Source organism: Pseudonaja textilis, chromosome 3, assembly GCF_049901715.1.
Source record: "Pseudonaja textilis isolate UNSWEBS1 chromosome 3, rPseTex1.2, whole genome shotgun sequence".
Taxonomy (NCBI): domain Eukaryota; kingdom Metazoa; phylum Chordata; class Lepidosauria; order Squamata; family Elapidae; genus Pseudonaja; species Pseudonaja textilis.
In genome coordinates this window covers 149,754,868-149,774,467 of record NC_141992.1, presented here as the reverse complement: position 1 = coordinate 149,774,467, position 19,600 = coordinate 149,754,868, and the positions used below count along the sequence as shown (strand labels likewise).

Sequence of the window (19,600 nt, the reverse complement as noted above, 5' to 3'; positions counted from 1 at the left end):
CTAACTGGGAATTGTGATACATCAAATCTATAATTAAAACAGTCTTTATCCAATTGAACTAGTAAAATCATCACTAAGTACATTACATTCTAAAGATTATGCATGAAATTCATAAAGTAATATCGCAGCAATTTAAAGTATCTCTCTATTTAAAACATAGATATACCTTATATAACTTTTAATAGAAATTAAAAAAAAAGTTTTCTTTTTTGAAATAAAAGTTAAAATAACATTTGAGAGGCAATATCCTAGAAGGCTCCTTTTAAAACTGCTACATGATTGTTTGCATAGAGTCTCGAAGTGCAAGTCCTGTTAAATGTTTTAACAATAGTGGAATGATTATTTAAATACTTTATAAAATATATTATTAAATTTCCAATTTTCAGGAATTCTTTGATCATGCAAAACACCTCTGGAATGATGAAGGAGTAAAGGCATGCTTTGAGAGATCAAATGAATATCAACTGATTGACTGTGCACAATAGTAAGTACCACTTCTAGGAAAATCCTTTTAAAATTGTGTTCTGTGTTTTATTACCGGAAGCCAGTGGAAATATGCATGAAGTGTTCCTGTGTCTGAGGTTCTGTCTTCAAAGACAAAAGAAAATAATTTCCATTGTAATTTTGTCTGGATCATTCATTGGACTAAAAAGTCTATTAACCTCCTTTGTTAATAATTAACATTACTGATACTAGCAGTATATAAATTGTAATGTGTTTTTGTTTACATAATATAGTTTCAATTTTCAGTTATAACATTCTTCAAAGTCCTTGCATTTAAATAAGATTGTATATGATTTGGTTTCTTTTCTTTCAGCTGATTTGAAATTTTAATTTGTATAGGTAGGCATGTTAGTTTATAAAAGAGAATTCATGATGGATAGAAAAATCTGCAGTCCATCACGATACTTTACTTTATCACATGTACTTTACACATCTAATAAAAACATGGATGGAAAAACATTTCCTTCTAAATAAGAAAATTAGGCAGTTTCATTTTATTGAACACTGGAAAATATCTAATACAACATATAATTCATATAATATAGTGCAACATCCAATCCTTCATCATCCAACTCCCCATCACCAAAACTAGGCAAACATGCTCAGGGGTGGGTTTCTACTTTTAGGGGGGAAATAACAAAAAATGTACAATAATGTAATTGCATAACGATGTACTTTCTTAAACTAATACTTTGTTGAACTTTTAGTTTCTCTTGTCTCAGAGATGAAAAACAAATACAAAAATTTCATTAAAAATAAATTTTCCATGATATTATTGTCATCACTTCTGTTGTTGCTAATTACTGCCAGAACTAGCTGATGTGGTTTAAACTAAAATAAACATAAACTAATGATTTATGCTTGTTTAAGTCTCATTGTTATGACTAAAATAATGGATTGTTTGCATAGCTGTATGAATACTTTTTAAGATACAGTATATTATCCCCTACTATTAATATTACTGTAAGGTAGTATACTTTCTTAAAATCTTAGATTCATTAGGATTATGCTGTTTTGTAGCTATTGTGAATACCAGAGATTTAAAATTGCTCACAGTTTCTAGGGGTATTGACTCTTCTCACTTGTTGCTCAACTGTTTAGTTAACAATCTATAGATGTACTGTAGGGATTAAAAAGATACAAGCATTTTAACACTTTCCATTTCCCTGCGTAATGGTGAAAAACATTATTTTGGCTTGGTTCTACCAATTTTCTGGAACTGTCTTTTTAATTTTTTATATTTAATATAACCAACCAGGGAGAGCTATTCTATGCCGAGGATTCATAAACTGCTCTAAAATCAGGATAATAGGAATACATCCTAATGCAGCTGTGCATATGCCTCTAAAAATGGCCCATCTTTTCTTTTTCCTTTTATCTCTTATTTAGATTAATCGATACAGATGATCTCTTATTCTGAGAATTTACATTCACCATTGAGAAAGTGATCCATGGTCTTGTATCTTCTTCCTCTTTGGAAAGAGGACAAAAGATTCACTCATTTTTCCTTATCTCTTGGTTAGCAACATCTATGGAAATTTTAAGCATGGTACAAAAGCTAAGAGGCCAGTAGTCTCTTAAATTATTTTTAAAACTATTGATCCAAAAATCTTGAAGCCTGGCTTTTTCTAAATTGTTTTGTTGTGTTTCAAGAAAATGTGCCTGTAACTTTGTGTTTGAAAAGATTATATGACATTTGCAAGCAAAGTGTAAGATCCAATCCAATGTTTTTACACTCCTAAGCACTGTAATTGTGATTAGAAACTCTTTATTACTTTATCCATATCATTAAAAGGCAGAGCTGTGAGAAACATTAATAAGCATTCTCTTTTTGTAAGTAACTGACAGTGTAGAACTCTAAAATAGCAAGGTGTACACCAAACAATTGGATTTGTAGAGGTAGTTGCTAGGCTATTGTCTATCAAGGTTTTTTTGACTAAAGAGAGTTTGAATGAGAGTTTAACTAAAGATGATTGAATTTTAAAGAGGAGCCATCTCCTTTTATTTATCCAATGCTGTTGGCTGGATTACTTTCACAATCTGAAAGTAATTTGCTTAAAACAGAAACCGATGTTTAGTGCTGGATTGCATACCCAGAAATGGAATAATAACATTTGAACTACAGTTAGAGGTACTTTTTAAGAAAGCCACACATGCTGCTATTGGAGCTATCTTATTTTTCTTCTTAAGCAACATGGACTCATGCAAAAAGCAACAAAAAATGTGTCAGCTCTCCCAGATAAACTAGAGCCAGGAAACCCAACTAAATCTACTTTATTATACTACATTAATAAAGCCTTTGAAGTTGAAGGTACAAATTTTCCACCTTCACTTTTAACTAGCTGATCAATTAGGGTAGTTGGTTAGTTTGTTTCTCTGACTGTTAAACGACTGCAGGCTCCTGCCTCTCTTATTTGAGAGTTCCTTAAGCAGCATCTCATTCCCTCATTACTCAAGGTCTCCATACATTACACCACAGAATGATACATCTAACAAAAAGAGATTGTGTTTTGGTCCTGTATCCCAATTTCTATCTCATAACTTTTCTGGCTTGACCCTTCCTCTGCAGATCCCTTGAGGGTCAGGGGCCCTTGAGAACAGATTGGTTTTCTTGGAGCCAGAGGGAGGAATTGCTGGAATTATATTTCCTCTTGCACAAAAAGAAGATTGTTCTCAGTTGTATAGAAAGCTTTACTTCTCCTTTATGGCCTCTGTGATTCACACTGTTGGGAATCTGCACCTGAGTAAAACTTATGAAAGAAAAAACTCAGCTGAATATTTTGGTTGGAACCCAGACCTATTTCTCCCAACAAAAAACCCTGTAAAATGGGCTGGGCTGACAAAGAATGACTGATCCAACCAGTCATGATTACGGCAGGACTAGAACTCATGGTTTCCTGATTTCTAGACTGGTGACTTAACCGTTAGACCAAACTGGTTCTTTGTGCTTATTGGATTCTCCCCCTCTCCAAAAAACTCTTGACTAGGATTAAGGATCTACTTTTGGAAGGAACATTTCTTTTTACTATAGTCAGATGATAGAGCAACATGCAAAAACTCAATTGTACAAATGTATTATACTGAGGCTAGATCTTGATCCCCACACCAGGGATATGGTCTTTATATTTGCCCCTTGAAGATATGCCAGCTCACAGCAAGTAAATTAAAGCAATTATTTCCTTGCACACCTTCCAGATCTTGCCTATCTTTAATCATAAAAATGGATTTATTCTATTGGAAACAAAATTCTTTGGTTTGAAGACATAATTATCCGTTTCTTAGCCCTTTTGGTCCAATCATTGTTTAGATCTATTGCAATCTCAGCAAGTACTTTCCTAATGTATCCTTACCCAGTTTGATATCAGCTTCAGACAGGATATTCTGCAAGGCACCTACCTATCTGAGTGTGCCAATGCAGTAGGAGCTCTGCTGTGGTGAAAGAGAATTTTCCATTGTTCCCAAAAGGCTTTGGAATATTTTCTATGTTTGAATGACTAGAGAGGCAGCCAGAAATGTCCCTGCTCTTTCTGTCAAACTTTCCTAAAATGTTTATTCTCTATATTTAATATGATATACTACGCATACTGTATCGCTTCAAGGATAACTCCTTAAAAGGCAACTTTCAACAATGTAATAGAAAGCATCACACAACCTGTAAAAAACAACAAAATTATATAAGCAACAGTTCAGCTAAAAGATAATCTCATAAATCATATCAGTACATCCACATTAATATTGATCATAAAAGGCCTGCTAAATAAATATTTTCTAAACAAAGTTGAATACCGACTGAGACAGAGATAAATTCTGGATCTCCTAAGGAGGGGGGATTCTGATATTTTTAACAGCTGCTGCAGAAAAACCTCCTTAATACTTTGCACATCTATATTTCAATCTCATTCAAAGAATATTGGGACAAATGTACCAAAGTGAAATGAAGAGAAAGCCTTTATAGTATCTAGTATAGTATCTAGTTTGGAACTGGAACAAATTCAAAAGTGGAAGGTAAATTTTATATTCCCAACTCTGAGATAAATAAAGTGATCTAGTAAGTGGTGTGTATGATTTTGAACATAGCATTCACCTTGCATAGCGCCCGTAAATATTTAATTTAAACTGAACAACAAAAAATAGCAAAATGAATATATAGACTGAATTAAAACTCATTATACATATAAATTCATAAATTGCTTGATTGTTTAACTATTAAATGGTGGGTTGTTTCCTTGCTTGCTTGGTTGAGTGCCATCCTGCAATTGAATCACCTTGCTGCTGTCCAAACTCTTAATCTTTTACCTTCCACTTTTGAATTTGTTCCAGTTCCATCCTTAAACAGCTAGATAATATTTCCAGTATCTGAAAACTAGATGCTATAAAGGCTTTCTCTTCATTTCACTTTGAGACTATTCACTGTAATGTCCATGCCAGGATCTTTGGACACATTAGCATGGTACACATTTAAGAACTTTATCTTGTACATCTGTATTTGAAAGTTACTAATGAAGACCAGATTCCATCATCATTACAGGTGCATTGTATTCTTGCATTGAATACTCGGTAAGCATATTTTAGAAAGCAATCACACAGCCACTCCTTTGATAATGGAAAGAAGGAGAAAGATAACCAGGCTGCATACCTTCTGCCATGAGAGCTAAAATCCAGTTGATTGATAAACTGAACAGCAACCTAATTTTGTCTGAAAAACTGCCAATTTAGATTTTGGATGACAAAACTTTTGCAGGTTTTTTTTTTTTATATGGGCTATCTATTTATTAACTTTTGAACTTCTGCTTTAGAAAAAGTTTTTTTTTTAATTTCTAATAACTGTCTATATAATTTGTATTATTTTAGCTAGCAATAAAGTATAACAGCTACAGGAAATGTTGTTGTGTTAAGTGCATGTTGTGTTTTAATACGAGTTTGCTGTGATATGATTTGCACTATATGTGACTGGTTTTGTTTTCAGTGTAGACTTCTACCAACTTTCATATCCTATAGCCTCCCCATTTCTATTCATTTCAAGCCGCAGAAAAGGGCATTGCAGGAAAAGGGAAGCTGTTTGTTTTTTTTTACTGCTCACTTTCAGTACCGTATAAGTTACTTCTACTTCTGAATTGTGCAGAAACAAGGTAGAAGAAAAGTTGTGAGACATCAGAAATCTCCTAATCCTTGCAATGCTCCTTCCTGCTGTTGCAATGCTGTTGGCATGGGAAGTAAAGAAAGCCAGTCCTTAAGCCCTGCAGCAGAAGGGCTAGTCTGCATAGCCACTGCATTAAAACCCTCAAGCAGTTTAATTTATAGCATTCAGTGTATTACAATAATACAATGTTGGTCCTATTTTTATATGCATTCTGAACAATGTATAGCAGATAAGAATCAAACAATTTAAGAATCATTTCAGAAGAGAGACAGAGAAAATGTGTTTAAAAATATATTAGAGATATCTTTAATGATTCCTGCTTTTGTGCCATAATCAGCTGCATTGCATCAACTAGCAGGAACTAATGTTTACCTTCTAGTATTACAAACTGGGTTTTTTTTCCTTTCCCTGCATATGAACATATGCCAAAAAATTTTGCAGTAGGAACATCAGAAAACCAGAATATTCCATGTGAACAGATATTTATTTTAATCTTAATACTGTGGGAGTCTGCTAAATTTGTTTTTTATGTGGCAGTACCACAGATATAAATCTTAATATTGTTTGCACAAGGACAAAGGTTAATGATTTGACTTAGAAACCAAAAATATCTTTTCGACTAAAATATGGTTCATATACTACTGCGTTTACCTGGCAGAAAGACAACCCTGAATGAAGACCGTTCCTACCAAAACAAATCTATATTACCTTGTCCTTAATATCAAAAATTTTCCCATTTCTAAGTTAAAGAATTTGAAAAACAAACCCTTATCTTCCTTCCATACAAATACAGTAAATACAGTTAAGAAAACTAACTTTCCTCAAAATCTAGACTGCTTATCAATACACACTTCATTTTTTAAGAGCATAATTTGGTCTTCTGAATGAGGTCTTAATTATATTTCTTCAAAACTATATTTTTATCAGAAAACTCCATAAATATCATCTATTTGTTATACTCCCGTAATTCCATTTTTCCCTCCTTTTTTTCTTACTTCTAACTATATGTCAAGGAATAAAATTCAGGTCAGCTATACAGTTCCTTACATTAATGCTAAGAATTACATCTTGAAAAAAAATTATGCAAGGTTTTGAAATCTGTATTTACCCAACCCTGTGGGAAATTTATAGCTTGGGGCACATATTATCTCTTCGGTCTTGTGTCTATAAATATTTTGTACATTATCTAATACTTAAAGAATGTCAAGCAACTGATAAATATGTATAAAAATATACGTCTGGTTACCATTTATATTCTCATGATTTCTAACCCTTTAAAACAAGCTGAACATGGTAATCATTTTGGTGCAAAGTATGTTCATTGCTTAAATAGCTTTAAAATCAGAATACTTTTGACTAGTAACTGCTGATATCACCAAAGGACAGGAAACATTGCTATTGTTGTAACAGTTTCTACACAGATGGGCCATTTAAGGATTGGAAGTACAGGTATGAAGTATTCAACTGTGAAGTGGACAAAGATGCTTCAGAGCTGGAGTGAGTACCAGCTTCTTAAAAGGAGCCACACATTTTCCTGGGCTTATATGGTTGTTGTGAGGATTTGGAGAACATACACAATTGAGTTAAGGAGGTAGCAACAGAGTGCAATCTTGGGTCACCAAGTCTTTAAACTCCCAACATATATTTCCTAAGCCTGTGCAGCAACTATGGTAGCCCAGAAAAAAACATGGCTCCAATAAAACCTTTTCTTGTTTTAGATCTAAATACTGCACACCACTTGTATGAATTTGGGGATCTCCTGGACTTGCAGATACTGCTCAGAGAACAGAAGGTTGCCCTGGCCTGAAGAGCCTTTTCACAATTGTGCATTTTTCTCAACAAGAGCGAGCCCCTTTCTCATGCCCTAGTCATCTCATAATAAACTCTACATGGGGCTGCCTTCTAAGACATCTAGATTCACTTAACAACCATGGTAATTAGCTGAACAAGTGCTGTAAAAAAGGGCGTAAAATCAAGTCAGTGATACCCCACTTTATGGTTGTCATGACTTACAACCGTAATGTGCATAAGTCAGAGATCACCTGTAATTGAATTCAATTGCCTACAAAATAAGGTACTGATTTAATAAAAATTGCCTCCCATTTGCATATATTAACATTTTCTATCTCATATATATGGCCCTTTCCAGGGGGGGGTCTGGTGGAGCTCGCAGGGACTTGGGAGAGCCCCTAACTAAGACTCTGTGGGGCTTGGAGAGCCCCCAATAACCTCAGAAAGACAAGAAGCAGGGGAAAGCTCTTAATAGGCTTAATTGAACTTCTGGGCATTCAGCCAAGAGCATTTCACACCTTGTAAAAATGTTGCAAGCTAGATAAACAATCCAGTCAGTGCTTGCAAGGGAGAGTCATTGAGAAAATCAGATAACATAGCCAGTAGCCTCTGAGGGGATTAATTCCCAAATAATAAGAATCACATAACTCACCAGAAACTCCACTAAGACTCCAACATCCCTCTCACAGTCACTGCTATTAAGCCTGTTTCACCCAATATTTTATTTAAGTTCTAAATGCAAATAATAGACAACTTTTTGGTATATATCTTTTTTTAGATAATTAGGGCAAAAAAGCAACATCGGGTTGGCCACATTCACTTAGTCACATGACCACCTAGCCACACCCACCTGGTCACATGAATACCTGATTACATGACCACCCAGCCACATGACTACCCAGCCAGTCATTAGGGCAGAGAGCCCATTACTAAAAAATTTGAAGCCCGCCCCTTTCCCCTTAGAAATGCACACCATTGAATACTCCTTTGAGCAGAAACAGCCAGAATAAGAAAAAAAAATAAGCTAAGGATGGGGTTTAAAGTGATATGAGAAGGGTAGTAAATAAGGAAAACAAAGCTTGGAAAAAATTAGGGGAAGGGAAGAAAAGAGACAAAAGTTATGTTAAGATATTACAAAATAGTTGAATTTAACCATGGAAGCAATAGGGATTAGCCACCCCATAAATTGGATGACAACAGCTAATAGCATTCTTAGATGCTTATTTTCAAAAGCATTTGTGCTATAGTTGTTTGTAGCCATTTGTTCCTTTTCAACAGTAATTATTTGAAGAAAATCCTCATCTTTCTAGCAGGTAAATAGAATAATGTCAACCAACTGGCATTTCTAAGTCTGATGTTTATATCTGTGAATAAAAATTTATGACTGCTTTCATACTGATCTTTCAGATGTCTTAGTACTATCTCCCTACATGATCCAAGCACATGGATCATGTTCCTATTTTGTTTAAATTACAAGCAAGAAAAATACACAGGAGAAGAAGCTTCCTAGAACACTTTCCCCAAACTTAGTAGCCACACTATTGACTGGGAATTATACAATTTGTAGGCCCAACACATTGAACGCTCATTTCCTCTGGTTGGGGGAAGACTACAAGCTGTCTTCATTTCACAATGATAATTGGAACTGGAAACTCTGTCACTAAGCGATGTGGTTGCAAACTGTTAACACTATGTGATTGCGCCCTAGTACAACATCATTTGCAGCAGTTCCGGTGCCATCCATTTCTCATTGACCTTGTTTCTCAGAAACCAGCAGTGAAGTCAAAAACGCTAATCATGTCATCACAGGACATTGCAACCATCAGAATTGCAAGCTGGTCACCAGGCGTCCAAATCGTGATCACGTGTCTCCAAAGATCCTGCAATGCCACTACTACAAGGATCCATCATAAGTTCCCTTCATTCAGTATGATCCTAACTTCAAACAGTTGCTGAATGAGTAGTCATTCATCCAGGACTACCTGTACTTTAGTACCTCTGTAGTCAGTCCAGAAAAAAAAACAGGCTTTCCTTGTTGCCAAATTGGGGACATGTCCTTATAGATGTGGCCATATATTAAGAGGCAAATGAGAGGGGGGGAGAAGGAGGGAGGGAGGGAGAAGGAGAGAGAGTGAGTTTCAAAGCATTCAAATTATGATTTAACAGGCAGGGAATTTTGGTGCAGTAAGTAACACCAACAGAAACTGAGAAAAGGCTCTGAAAATCAGGCATATTGTAGTGGTAATATCATGCCTGGGTATGATGATCGACAGCATATTTCTGATAGGGTGGGGGGCACTTTTACATGAAACAAATAATGGGCAGATTTAATAGAAATCCATGTGAGGAGGTTGATGTCTTCTAAAATAAAAATAAAAACTTGTGAAGGAATATATTAGTTTCCCTACATAGCTTTTCCTTAAGTCCTTTGCATAGTCCATCTTTTCCCTTTTTTCAACCATTGAAATTTGTTTTTAATAAAGAATTTCTTTCAGCAGATTCCACAAGGTTCTAGGTTTCTCCATATTTCTAAATGAATAACTACATAGGTTTGTAGATAGTACCTGCCAGTTAATGTAATCAAGTGATAAAATTTCAAAGTGAAGGCTATATACCCTGAAATTTCTATCTCTAAGCTATTTAAATATTAAATTTTAATGACCGTTTCAAAATGATGGTATTTTCTCAATTCATGGAACAAAATTAATGAAATATATAAACTTTGGGTCGCTTTCATACATTGGTTTGAAACAAAAAAAAAGGTTCAACAAAAACGGATCAATTTTTAAGTGGTTCTTGGGAAGCAAAATCCCTTTAAGGCCTCTGTTAACCTTGCCACTTCATGTGAACTGTTTGGAATACTGAATGATTCTAATCATTTGCCTACAGATTATGTCATCTATTATAGTTCCTGCAGTGTTCTCTGCCCTCTGCAGGCTGTTTCAGTCATAATCAAAAGGCAGTTAACAAAAGACTCACAGTATTTTAAACACATATTTTCTGAGTTTTTCTAGAGGCAAGTTAAGTTTTAAAAAAAGATCTGCCACTTAAAACAGGGTGTTGCTTATAAAAATTACTGTTGAGCTGTCAGTTGTCATCTATGATTTATATATAAAATATCTACAATTGTTCCAAGCTTCAAGCTAATTGAGTAAAAATTGTCATTAATATAGCATGTTTAAAAGTGCTGGAAATTGATGGATTTATCTCCATTTTTGGAAGATTGTCACATTTCTCTGAGATATTGAAGAAACTATTGGTGTACTTCATTCTAATTTGTCAAGAAAGATGGTCCAGCTTTAGCTATGTGATGTTCTATCTAGACAATAGCTCAGAAACTTCCGTTTTCCTGCCATTGAAGCCTGTTTTGTCCTAGCTGGTGGCAGAAAAACTGCTCTTGGATTTGCCTCTTGGTTTATACAACATTATTCTTCAAAAGCAATCAAGCAGTTAATATTTTGCAATCAATTTGCACTCAGTCCAAGAAAATAGAACAAGGAAGAAGGAAAACATAGAAAACTAAGAAACATCTAGCCTTTACCAAATCCTTCATATTGTTATGTAATGAGTTTCATAACAAAGGATATAGCCACTGCGAGACATAGTTCTGCTGCGAACTTCCTTTTAAAAATAATATTAAGAAAGCACTAACAATCTGAAGATATATTTACTAGCATTTGAATGTTGTGGTGTATATAACAACAGCTCCCAAAGAAGTAGTTGTTTAATAGTTCTTTTTAAAATTTCTTGAATGTAAAAAAGTTGCTAAGATACATATAATTTCAGAATCCAGAGTATTCATGTTGAATGCAGTGTGATCATTTTAGAAGAACAAAATAATTGACTACTCTACTCCTTCATTTCACAGAATGTAACCATTTATTTTATTTTTGAATGTGTGGATCAAAATCAATATTCTGAGTTGTCTGCCTACATAAGACAACAATTAGAGATAGCTTGTCAAAAAAAATGTCTGCTGTATTTCCTAGGCAACTTGGTTAAAGATACTTATAAATCTAAAGATAGATTATAATATCAGTAACCAAGAATACATTTCATTCTAGTTTTTAAATAATTAACAGTACTTAAGCCTTGTTTGGTTATTTGTTAAATTTGTTTGCCACCAATCTTGGTGCAAGACAACTCTACCTGGCTTACAACACTTAAATAAAACTCTCTCTCTCTGTCTGTCTCTCTCTCTGTCTCTCTCTCTCTCACACACACACACACACACTATCACATTAAAATTGCAATAAAATGCAAGTGATAACTAAAGAGAAAAGGGGTAGAATATATGGGGGGGAGGTGGCAACTGCTATTAGTCTATCAACCACCTCCAGTGTATTACTGTTTTGGGGGCCCAGATCTTCAGGCTGTTGCAAAAAGCAGGAGGGTGAGAGCCAATCTCATCTCGGGGCAAGATGTCCCTTTTCTGATTGTTATTTAGTATTTTAGAAATTACTTAAAGGGTTTTTTTTATATTAGTTTTAATATTTATGTTTTTATTTCTGATAATCCATACTGAAAATTTGCTTTTTAATAGGGAGAAATAAGATTTTAGAGATGAGTTTATACAACTGGGATGAAATATGGAATGAAGAGATGTTTGCTTTTATTTTACGATATAGTGGTAAATTCTTAGTGTTGATTATACTTTCTGGGGATAAAAAGGGAGTTTTTCTTTTTCTGCACTTTTTAATTTTGAATGTATTCTTCATTTGTATAATTTTATTAGTATAATATAATCTTTAAAAAAATATAGGAGAGTTTTTCTTGTTAGCACAAAATACAAAGGAATTACAATATCTGAGGGGCTGCCACAAAGAAGAGAGCGATTCTCCAAAGCACTTGAAGGCAGGACTAGAAGCAAGAGATGGAAAGTAATCAAGAAGAGAGCGAACCTTAGAACTAAGGAGAAATTTCCTGACAGTCAATTGGAACAACTTGCCTCCAAAAGTTGCAAGCACTCCAACACAGGAAGTTTTTAAGGAGAGATTAGACAATCATTTGTCTGAAATGGCATAGGGTCTCCCGTTTGAGAAGCGGGTTGGACTAAGAGACCTCCAGTCCTCTGGTCCCTTCCAACTCTGTTATTCTGTTTTGTTTTGTTTTTTTTAAGGAAAACACCAGAGGTACATGTGAAGAAGAGTTTCCCCTTTGGTAGAAAGGATTAATTCGTATATATCTACCATGAAAATTGTTTCAGAATAACGTTTTTCTAGATTTTATTCAACCCAGAAGCACCCCAGTGCTTCTGACTCAAGTGCAAAAACAAAAACAAAAAATTGTGTTGACTACGAATCTACTTTCTTTCCTTTTTTTTCTTTCCTGATGTCTTTTTAAAAATAACAGGTTGTAGAGATGGTATATCTGCATGAGATTATAAAAATAAAGATTGCCATGCTTGTAAGGAGGAGGGTCGTCTAACAGTTATAGTGAGCAACAGAATTTCTGTGAAACCCCCCCAAGGAAAAAAAATGGCACAAAGACGTCAAAGAATATTCAGAACCTGCCTGGCTTCTAGTGAAAAAGTGTATTTCATAGCAGAGCTTCAGATTGCTGGGCTTTACAAAATGGTGTCAGAAAGAGCAGTTCGAGTACTTCGACATTTTCATTGCTATTGAGTCTCAATGTGGCATGAAGGATGGTGTTTCTTCATTAGTGAATTTTTTTTCCTAACGTTTTCCCCACAAGTGCACTAATTGCTTTGTTTTTAATCAACTGAGTATTGGTCCATTGGTTGCAATAGGAATTAATCAATCAGCTTATCCAAACCTGAGATCATAGGCTAAGAAAGAATGACTGACCCAAATTCACCCAGCTTTCATATGAAAGGCAGGACTAGAGTTTATAATCCCCTTTTCTTCTAGCCTGATGTTTTAACCACTGGACCAGAGTAGACATGTTATTATCTAACAAGTGCCCCAAACATTCTGTCTAGGCAGTGTTCCAAATGTCTCTAAGAAACTGACATCTATTCCCAATTGTAATTGATTTTCATTTATTCTTCAAATACCTGGATGCTAAAATCCCCCCCACCCCAGCTTGTGACATGCTGTTAAACTGTTAATTTGATAAAATACTAGAACATTCTTTCCTGCTCAATGCTGTACTGTTCATTAAGTCTTATTATCCATCTTATTGCCATGGTAATAGTTTTTGCATACTTAGGTAAATCAGATTCACAGCTGATCCTACTAGTTTTTACATCTCCTCTAAGAAATTTATCACAGTACCACTTCCCTGATGGACGTATATCTTTTGTGAGAATAATATATTTCTCTAGAATCCCTAGATTAGAAAGTAAGAGTCATTCATAAAAATTTATCTGAATAGTATTTAAAAAAAAACATCAGCACCCAGGAAGGTATTGATTGGTTGCATCAACATAGATACATAATCTGTCAGTGTAAAAAAACTCTTTAGTATAACATATGTCAAGTAAAACTGTGTTTTTATTATTTATTATGTTTGTCTGTTTTGGCTGCAACCTTATTGCTCTTAATCTATAAAAATATGAATGGAGATGGAACTGCAGTTTTTGACGGTTTTCAATGTTGGGTTTTTATGGTTAAAAATGTGTTTTCTTTCAGCTTCCTAGAAAGACTAGACAGTGTCAGTCTGCCTGATTACACGCCCACAGATCAGGTGAGTAAAATGGAGTAACAAATGTGAACTAGTGTGAGAGCCAGCTTTAATAAATTATATGAATTCAAGCAGGCTTAACTTGGGAAATATGTTGAATTCAATGATCTTTTTATTCATTTATCCCAGCCATAGTTTAACAAGTCATATGTTGTTCCCTTATTGTGTGTCAAGTTGTTTTTAAAATTGAGGAAAGGTTTAAGAGGTTTGTGGAGTGGAATTTTGGGATGTAAAAAAAATCAGGTATTCTGTAAACAAAGAGTGAAATAATTCTGCTGGTGCCTATCACATTATAATTCAGTGTAATATTTAAATAAAGTCCAGAATTATGTTTGTTTTGAATTCATACAGTAATATGTGCTCACTGTGTTAGTTATATGAAGTTGTTGATATATCACGTTTCTTCGCAGGCCAAATATGCTGCATTAAAATGGAAAATTTCACAGACCCAATTGTTTTTCATTTCCAGGATCTCTTAAGATGCAGGGTTTTGACTTCTGGGATTTTTGAGACAAGATTCCAAGTAGACAAAGTAAATTTTCAGTAAGTAATAATGATCTTTAATTTGTGTCATGTTTTATAAAACAGTGGAAACGCAGACATAATTAACTTTTTTTAATTCCAAGGTTTTCTTTTAAGAAATTGCTCATTTATGGCATTCAGGGTAATAGATCAAGACAAGATGTCCAGGATGTTTCTAACATAGGACATTATTTAACATTTGCTAAGTATTTTTATTTGATGTATTAGTCTGTGGACCTTAAATTTAGTATAGAAGATTAGTATAGTACAGAACATTAATATAAAAACTAATGTTTCTATTAGTTCATATATAATGAGTTAAAGAACAGGAATGTATTAATTGATAGAGCCAATTTAATGGACAACTTTAAAATTTCACTAAATAAGAAAGCTCTTTCATAAATAATATAGTGCATACAGAATATTGTTACTATTATTCCTATTCTTTTGGCTGTAATAAGCTTTTTCTTACCTAATAATTTTAATATCAAAGCTGCCAGTTCATTTTTATGTAGAATATTCTCAAGGATAGTTACTTCTAAGGATTATATTATTATATATTAATAATTGTTGCTCATATCATTCTAATAAGATTGAATACATTGCAAAGTTTCTGAAATAGTTACTAAAATTGAAAAGCTCATCCAACCTTCCTTACACATGGAATCCCCTCTCTATAAGTTGGTTTGCCCAATTCTTTTTATTTAACTTTGAATATAGCTTTAGAATTGCTGTTACATTTGTACTCAGCCACACTAATCCCCCCTATTTTCAGCTGAGCAAATCAACACTAAATGGACACCTATTATTTAGTCTGCCCTTTCCTAAATTTGACCAAAACGTAGCCTTAGCCTATATTTTGGTCAAATGAGAGTTAACTAAAATTTGACAGCAGATATTACAAAAGAATGTTCCATTTTGCTTTCATGCAGTATTTATTGCATTTTCATTTCCGTTTGCAAAAGTAAGTGTACACTAAGCAAATGTGATTTTCTTTGTACATTCACAAAGAATAATAGCCTCTGGCTTTCCAACAGCATGTTTGATGTAGGTGGTCAGAGAGATGAAAGAAGAAAATGGATCCAATGCTTTAATGGTAAGAAATGTTTTCACATTCTGTATTTGTTCTGAATGCTTGTTGTTTATTTCTTAAAGTAAATATGTATTATTTTTTATTTATCGGGGCTTATTGTGTCATCCTTTATAAAATCTCATAGTTTTGTTTATATGTATAGTTACATTGCATTTATCATCATACGTGGGAAGCATAGGTGTTTCTGATTAAGTGTTACTCTTTATGTTCTATCTATGGTATGTTCTTCCTTAGATGTCACAGCTATTATCTTCGTTGTGGCCTGTAGCAGCTACAATATGGTCATAAGAGAAGACAACAACACAAACAGATTGCGCGAGTCCTTAGATCTCTTCAAAAGCATCTGGAACAATAGGCAAGATACCTGCATAAATCAGCTGCATTGGTTTGGTAAAAATGTATCTAGGATGGGTGGGGGATTTTTGTAAAAAATCTGTTAGAACAAATCAAGATGCCTATTCTGATTTTAATAATTGTTGCAATCTTCAGATTAGTACCTGGTTTTCGTAGCATCATTATAAACAGAGGCTGATGAGATGAGACTTAATGGACTTCCCATTCTAAAGCAGTTTGGACAATTGGCTCAATGTACAGTGATTGCATCAGTTTATATTTTTTTATGCCAATGATGTCTCAAAGAACATCAGTTACATCAATTCAGATTTAATAGATATTTGGTTCCAATGTATATCCCATAACTCCCAGTTGGTCTGAAAAAATATTTTCCTTCTCAGACGGCTGTTTTCTCTTAGAAAATATAAAAGTCAGCAGGTATATAGATGTTTAACTGTGTTGGATTCTGAATTAATTTTTGGCTCTTCACAGGTGGTTACGGACAATTTCTATCATTTTGTTTTTGAACAAACAAGACATGCTTGCTGAAAAAGTCTTGGCAGGGAAGTCTAAAATTGAAGATTATTTTCCCGAATTTACAAATTACACTGTACCTGAAGATGGTAAGTTTCTTAACTAAAGTCTTGTATGATTCAATGATTGTTTATGAGATGGATTAGTGATTAGATAACTTTTTCTGCATTACATTCTGTCCTTAAGCTGGTTTTCCAGTCGTATAAATCATTGACTCTACTCACCTTGTTGCTGGTCATTCTCCTCTCTTTGCTTCCATTTTCTTAGCATTAGAATCTTCTCCAGAGAGCTACATCTTCCCATAATTTATGCCTTATATTTCAATGATTAATGATTTGTTTGTTCACAATATTCTCAGGAGTATAGTCCAACATCACATTTCAAAAGTATCAAGACTCTGACCTGTTTCTTCAAAGCCCAACTTTTGTTTCCATTCACACACTGATTGTTCCTTTACACTTTTGTATATCAGAGTAGTATCATCACCCTAGCATGGATTATTGATCTTTCTTTCTCTAATATTATAATCACACTCATCTACTTTGAATGTAGCTTTCCTTAATATAGATGGCAGCAAATAGGTTGAATAAATAAGGGGAGGGTATTGTCCCTCTTCTTTGCCATCCTGTCCTAGACCCAGTCTGCTTCACTATATTCTGTCTATATTGTGGCTATTGGTTTTGCGTGAAAATAAAGACACTATGCACACATTTTTAAAATTTATATTGCATACATTTGAATAGATCTATGTTCATTACAGCAACACCAGATGCAGGAGAAGATCCCAAAGTTACAAGAGCAAAGTTTTTTATTCGGGATGAATTTTTAGTAAGTATTGGTGATTTTTTTAGACATTGTGTTAACTTATAAATTTGTTTGAATACAGTGTTTTATTTTTCTATAATTTTTCTTTAATTGTTATAAAAGCAATTCTATCTTGAAACCAGTCATCATTGAATTACAAACCATTATAGTCCATTTTTAACTCATCACATCTCTTTATAAGCTATGCAAAGCATGCAAAAAAAAAAAAGCAGCATGCTACCATAAAATCCTATTTTACTTACCCTCAACATCTTGATTGTGACCATTCATGAAACATTAGCTGCTCATATATTTTTCTGTGTGTTTTTTAGTTGTGAGTTGTAATAAGCTGCAGTGAAATAAACCTATAGTACTATATCACTTTATAGTGGAAAATCAGACTAAGCTTATCTGGTGAGTAGGTTGCAAATTTAACATATTCAGTTTACTGTCTGGTTAAGTTTTAGGCAAGTTGGGGGTTTTATCTTTGGAACATCCGGGCATTCCTTAAATAAATAGGCTTAATGCATAAATTTTTGACACATTAGCTTGAGTTGGTGCTACACTGACCAGTCTTCCCGCATCTTGTTGTCATTTCCCAGAAATGCTTTTATCCAACTTTGTTTTCAGCTACTTTTTCCTTATCTCTTACAGCGAATAAGTACAGCAACTGGAGATGGAAAGCATTATTGCTATCCACATTTCACATGTGCAGTTGACACAGAAAATATTCGAAGAGTGTTCAATGATTGTAGAGACATCATTCAGAGAATGCATCTTCGCCAGTATGAACTATTGTAATTAAGGACACCTTGGAGTCGGTGGTTTTAAGCATCTTTCTTTCTTGGCTTCCTCAGATGAAGTAGAGGAAGAGATATTAGATCCATCTGCCTCCTCAGTTCGTTTACTTTTATTAGACTTTCTAGTCAGCCCATGCTTTAGGGACAATATGTGTGTTTTATTTTTATATGCCACTTCTTTGTCATTCCACTGAAGTCTTTGGCTACCTCTGTTTCCTTTGGTTTTGTTTGTAAAATTTTGTTTATGTTTCATTAATTGGACATAGTCTGCTAATTTTTTTTCAGCAGACTTGTTAGTTCAAGCTGGTATCTGCTAGTTAGATGACACTGTGTCATACCTAGAATGTTTTTGGAGGGTTCCTTTTGTGTCATGACACTGAAGAGTACTTGAGAGAAAGAAAGGGAATAATGCACTTTGCTTCAGAATTAGAAAATACTGTTGGGGATGTATACATGCATGATGTAGCAGCACTATGATATTTATTACACTAAGTTTTTAACGAACTGAGTTGCAGGTCAACTGATGAAGTGACCTCCTCTTCTAAGCCATTGCTGGCCCAGGAATAGAGTAGGTAAGCAATTTTGGGAGGTTTGGAGCTAAGAGTCTCTCTACACCTCAGGCTTTTGAATTTAGAGCTACTTTTTCAGCCTATTGCATTTAGGCAGAAAATTCACCTTCACATACCATATTTCTTCTGTCCGCAAATGATTCAATTAATTTAGATCATTTTTGGACATCAGTCTTCTATGAAAATATAAATATATATATAATATATATATAATATATAATATATTTTTTTTGTTTTACTGCTGGTTTATTATATTGTACAGACTGTAAAGTGTAATATTATTTTGTACAATTTTATTGAAGAAAATACTTGTAGAAGATCTTTGTGCCTTGATTATGGCTGTACCTGTAAAATGAGCTAAGATGTAAGTATGTTTTTGATTGCGCTGTACAGCTTGATGTCAATTCTACCTACAGCAGTGACTGGAGGTTTGAAAAAAACTCTGTAGAGTTTAGGGTTTTTTTCTGATTTATATAAAACGTTCTTTAGTATAAAAATTATAAATTATGCAAATTTTAGTCATATTAACTTTCCAAGTAAGTAATTGCTGCTACTGTGGCAGCAATAGCCTTTCAGACTCAGCTTTAAAAAATGATTTAAGTGTCCAAATTGCAACCTGGTGTTAGTTTCATGGGAATATCTTGCTTTACCTTTAAAACTATGTTCAGTAATTCTTTGGTCATTCATAAACCGTTCACAATTACAGATTGTGAATGTGCAAAGGCACCATTAGATAAGTTTTTTTTTTCAATCTTTGTTGCAACAGCTGCTTTTATTGTGCAAATTGCAAGAAAGAAAAAGGTGTAATCCTTGTGTTTGGCCTAAGAGAATTACAAAATGACGTATTTATTTCTCTTAATAAACA

At 34.0% G+C, this 19,600-nt stretch overlaps 1 protein-coding gene across 2 annotated transcripts in view; it reads left to right on the top strand.

Moving 5' to 3' along the window:
- The window catches only part of GNAL (G protein subunit alpha L), a 115,484-nt gene extending 95,884 nt beyond the window's left edge, over positions 1-19,600 (top strand). For both annotated transcript variants that reach the window (XM_026699404.2, XM_026699405.2), the window contains exons 5-12: positions 387-484; positions 14,029-14,083; positions 14,550-14,623; positions 15,640-15,698; positions 15,930-16,050; positions 16,521-16,651; positions 17,323-17,390; positions 18,021-19,600. In XM_026699404.2, coding sequence (XP_026555189.1) covers positions 387-484; positions 14,029-14,083; positions 14,550-14,623; positions 15,640-15,698; positions 15,930-16,050; positions 16,521-16,651; positions 17,323-17,390; positions 18,021-18,167 — 753 coding nt within the window. In that variant the 3' untranslated portion in view covers positions 18,168-19,600. The remainder of the gene's footprint in view (positions 1-386; positions 485-14,028; positions 14,084-14,549; positions 14,624-15,639; positions 15,699-15,929; positions 16,051-16,520; positions 16,652-17,322; positions 17,391-18,020) is intronic.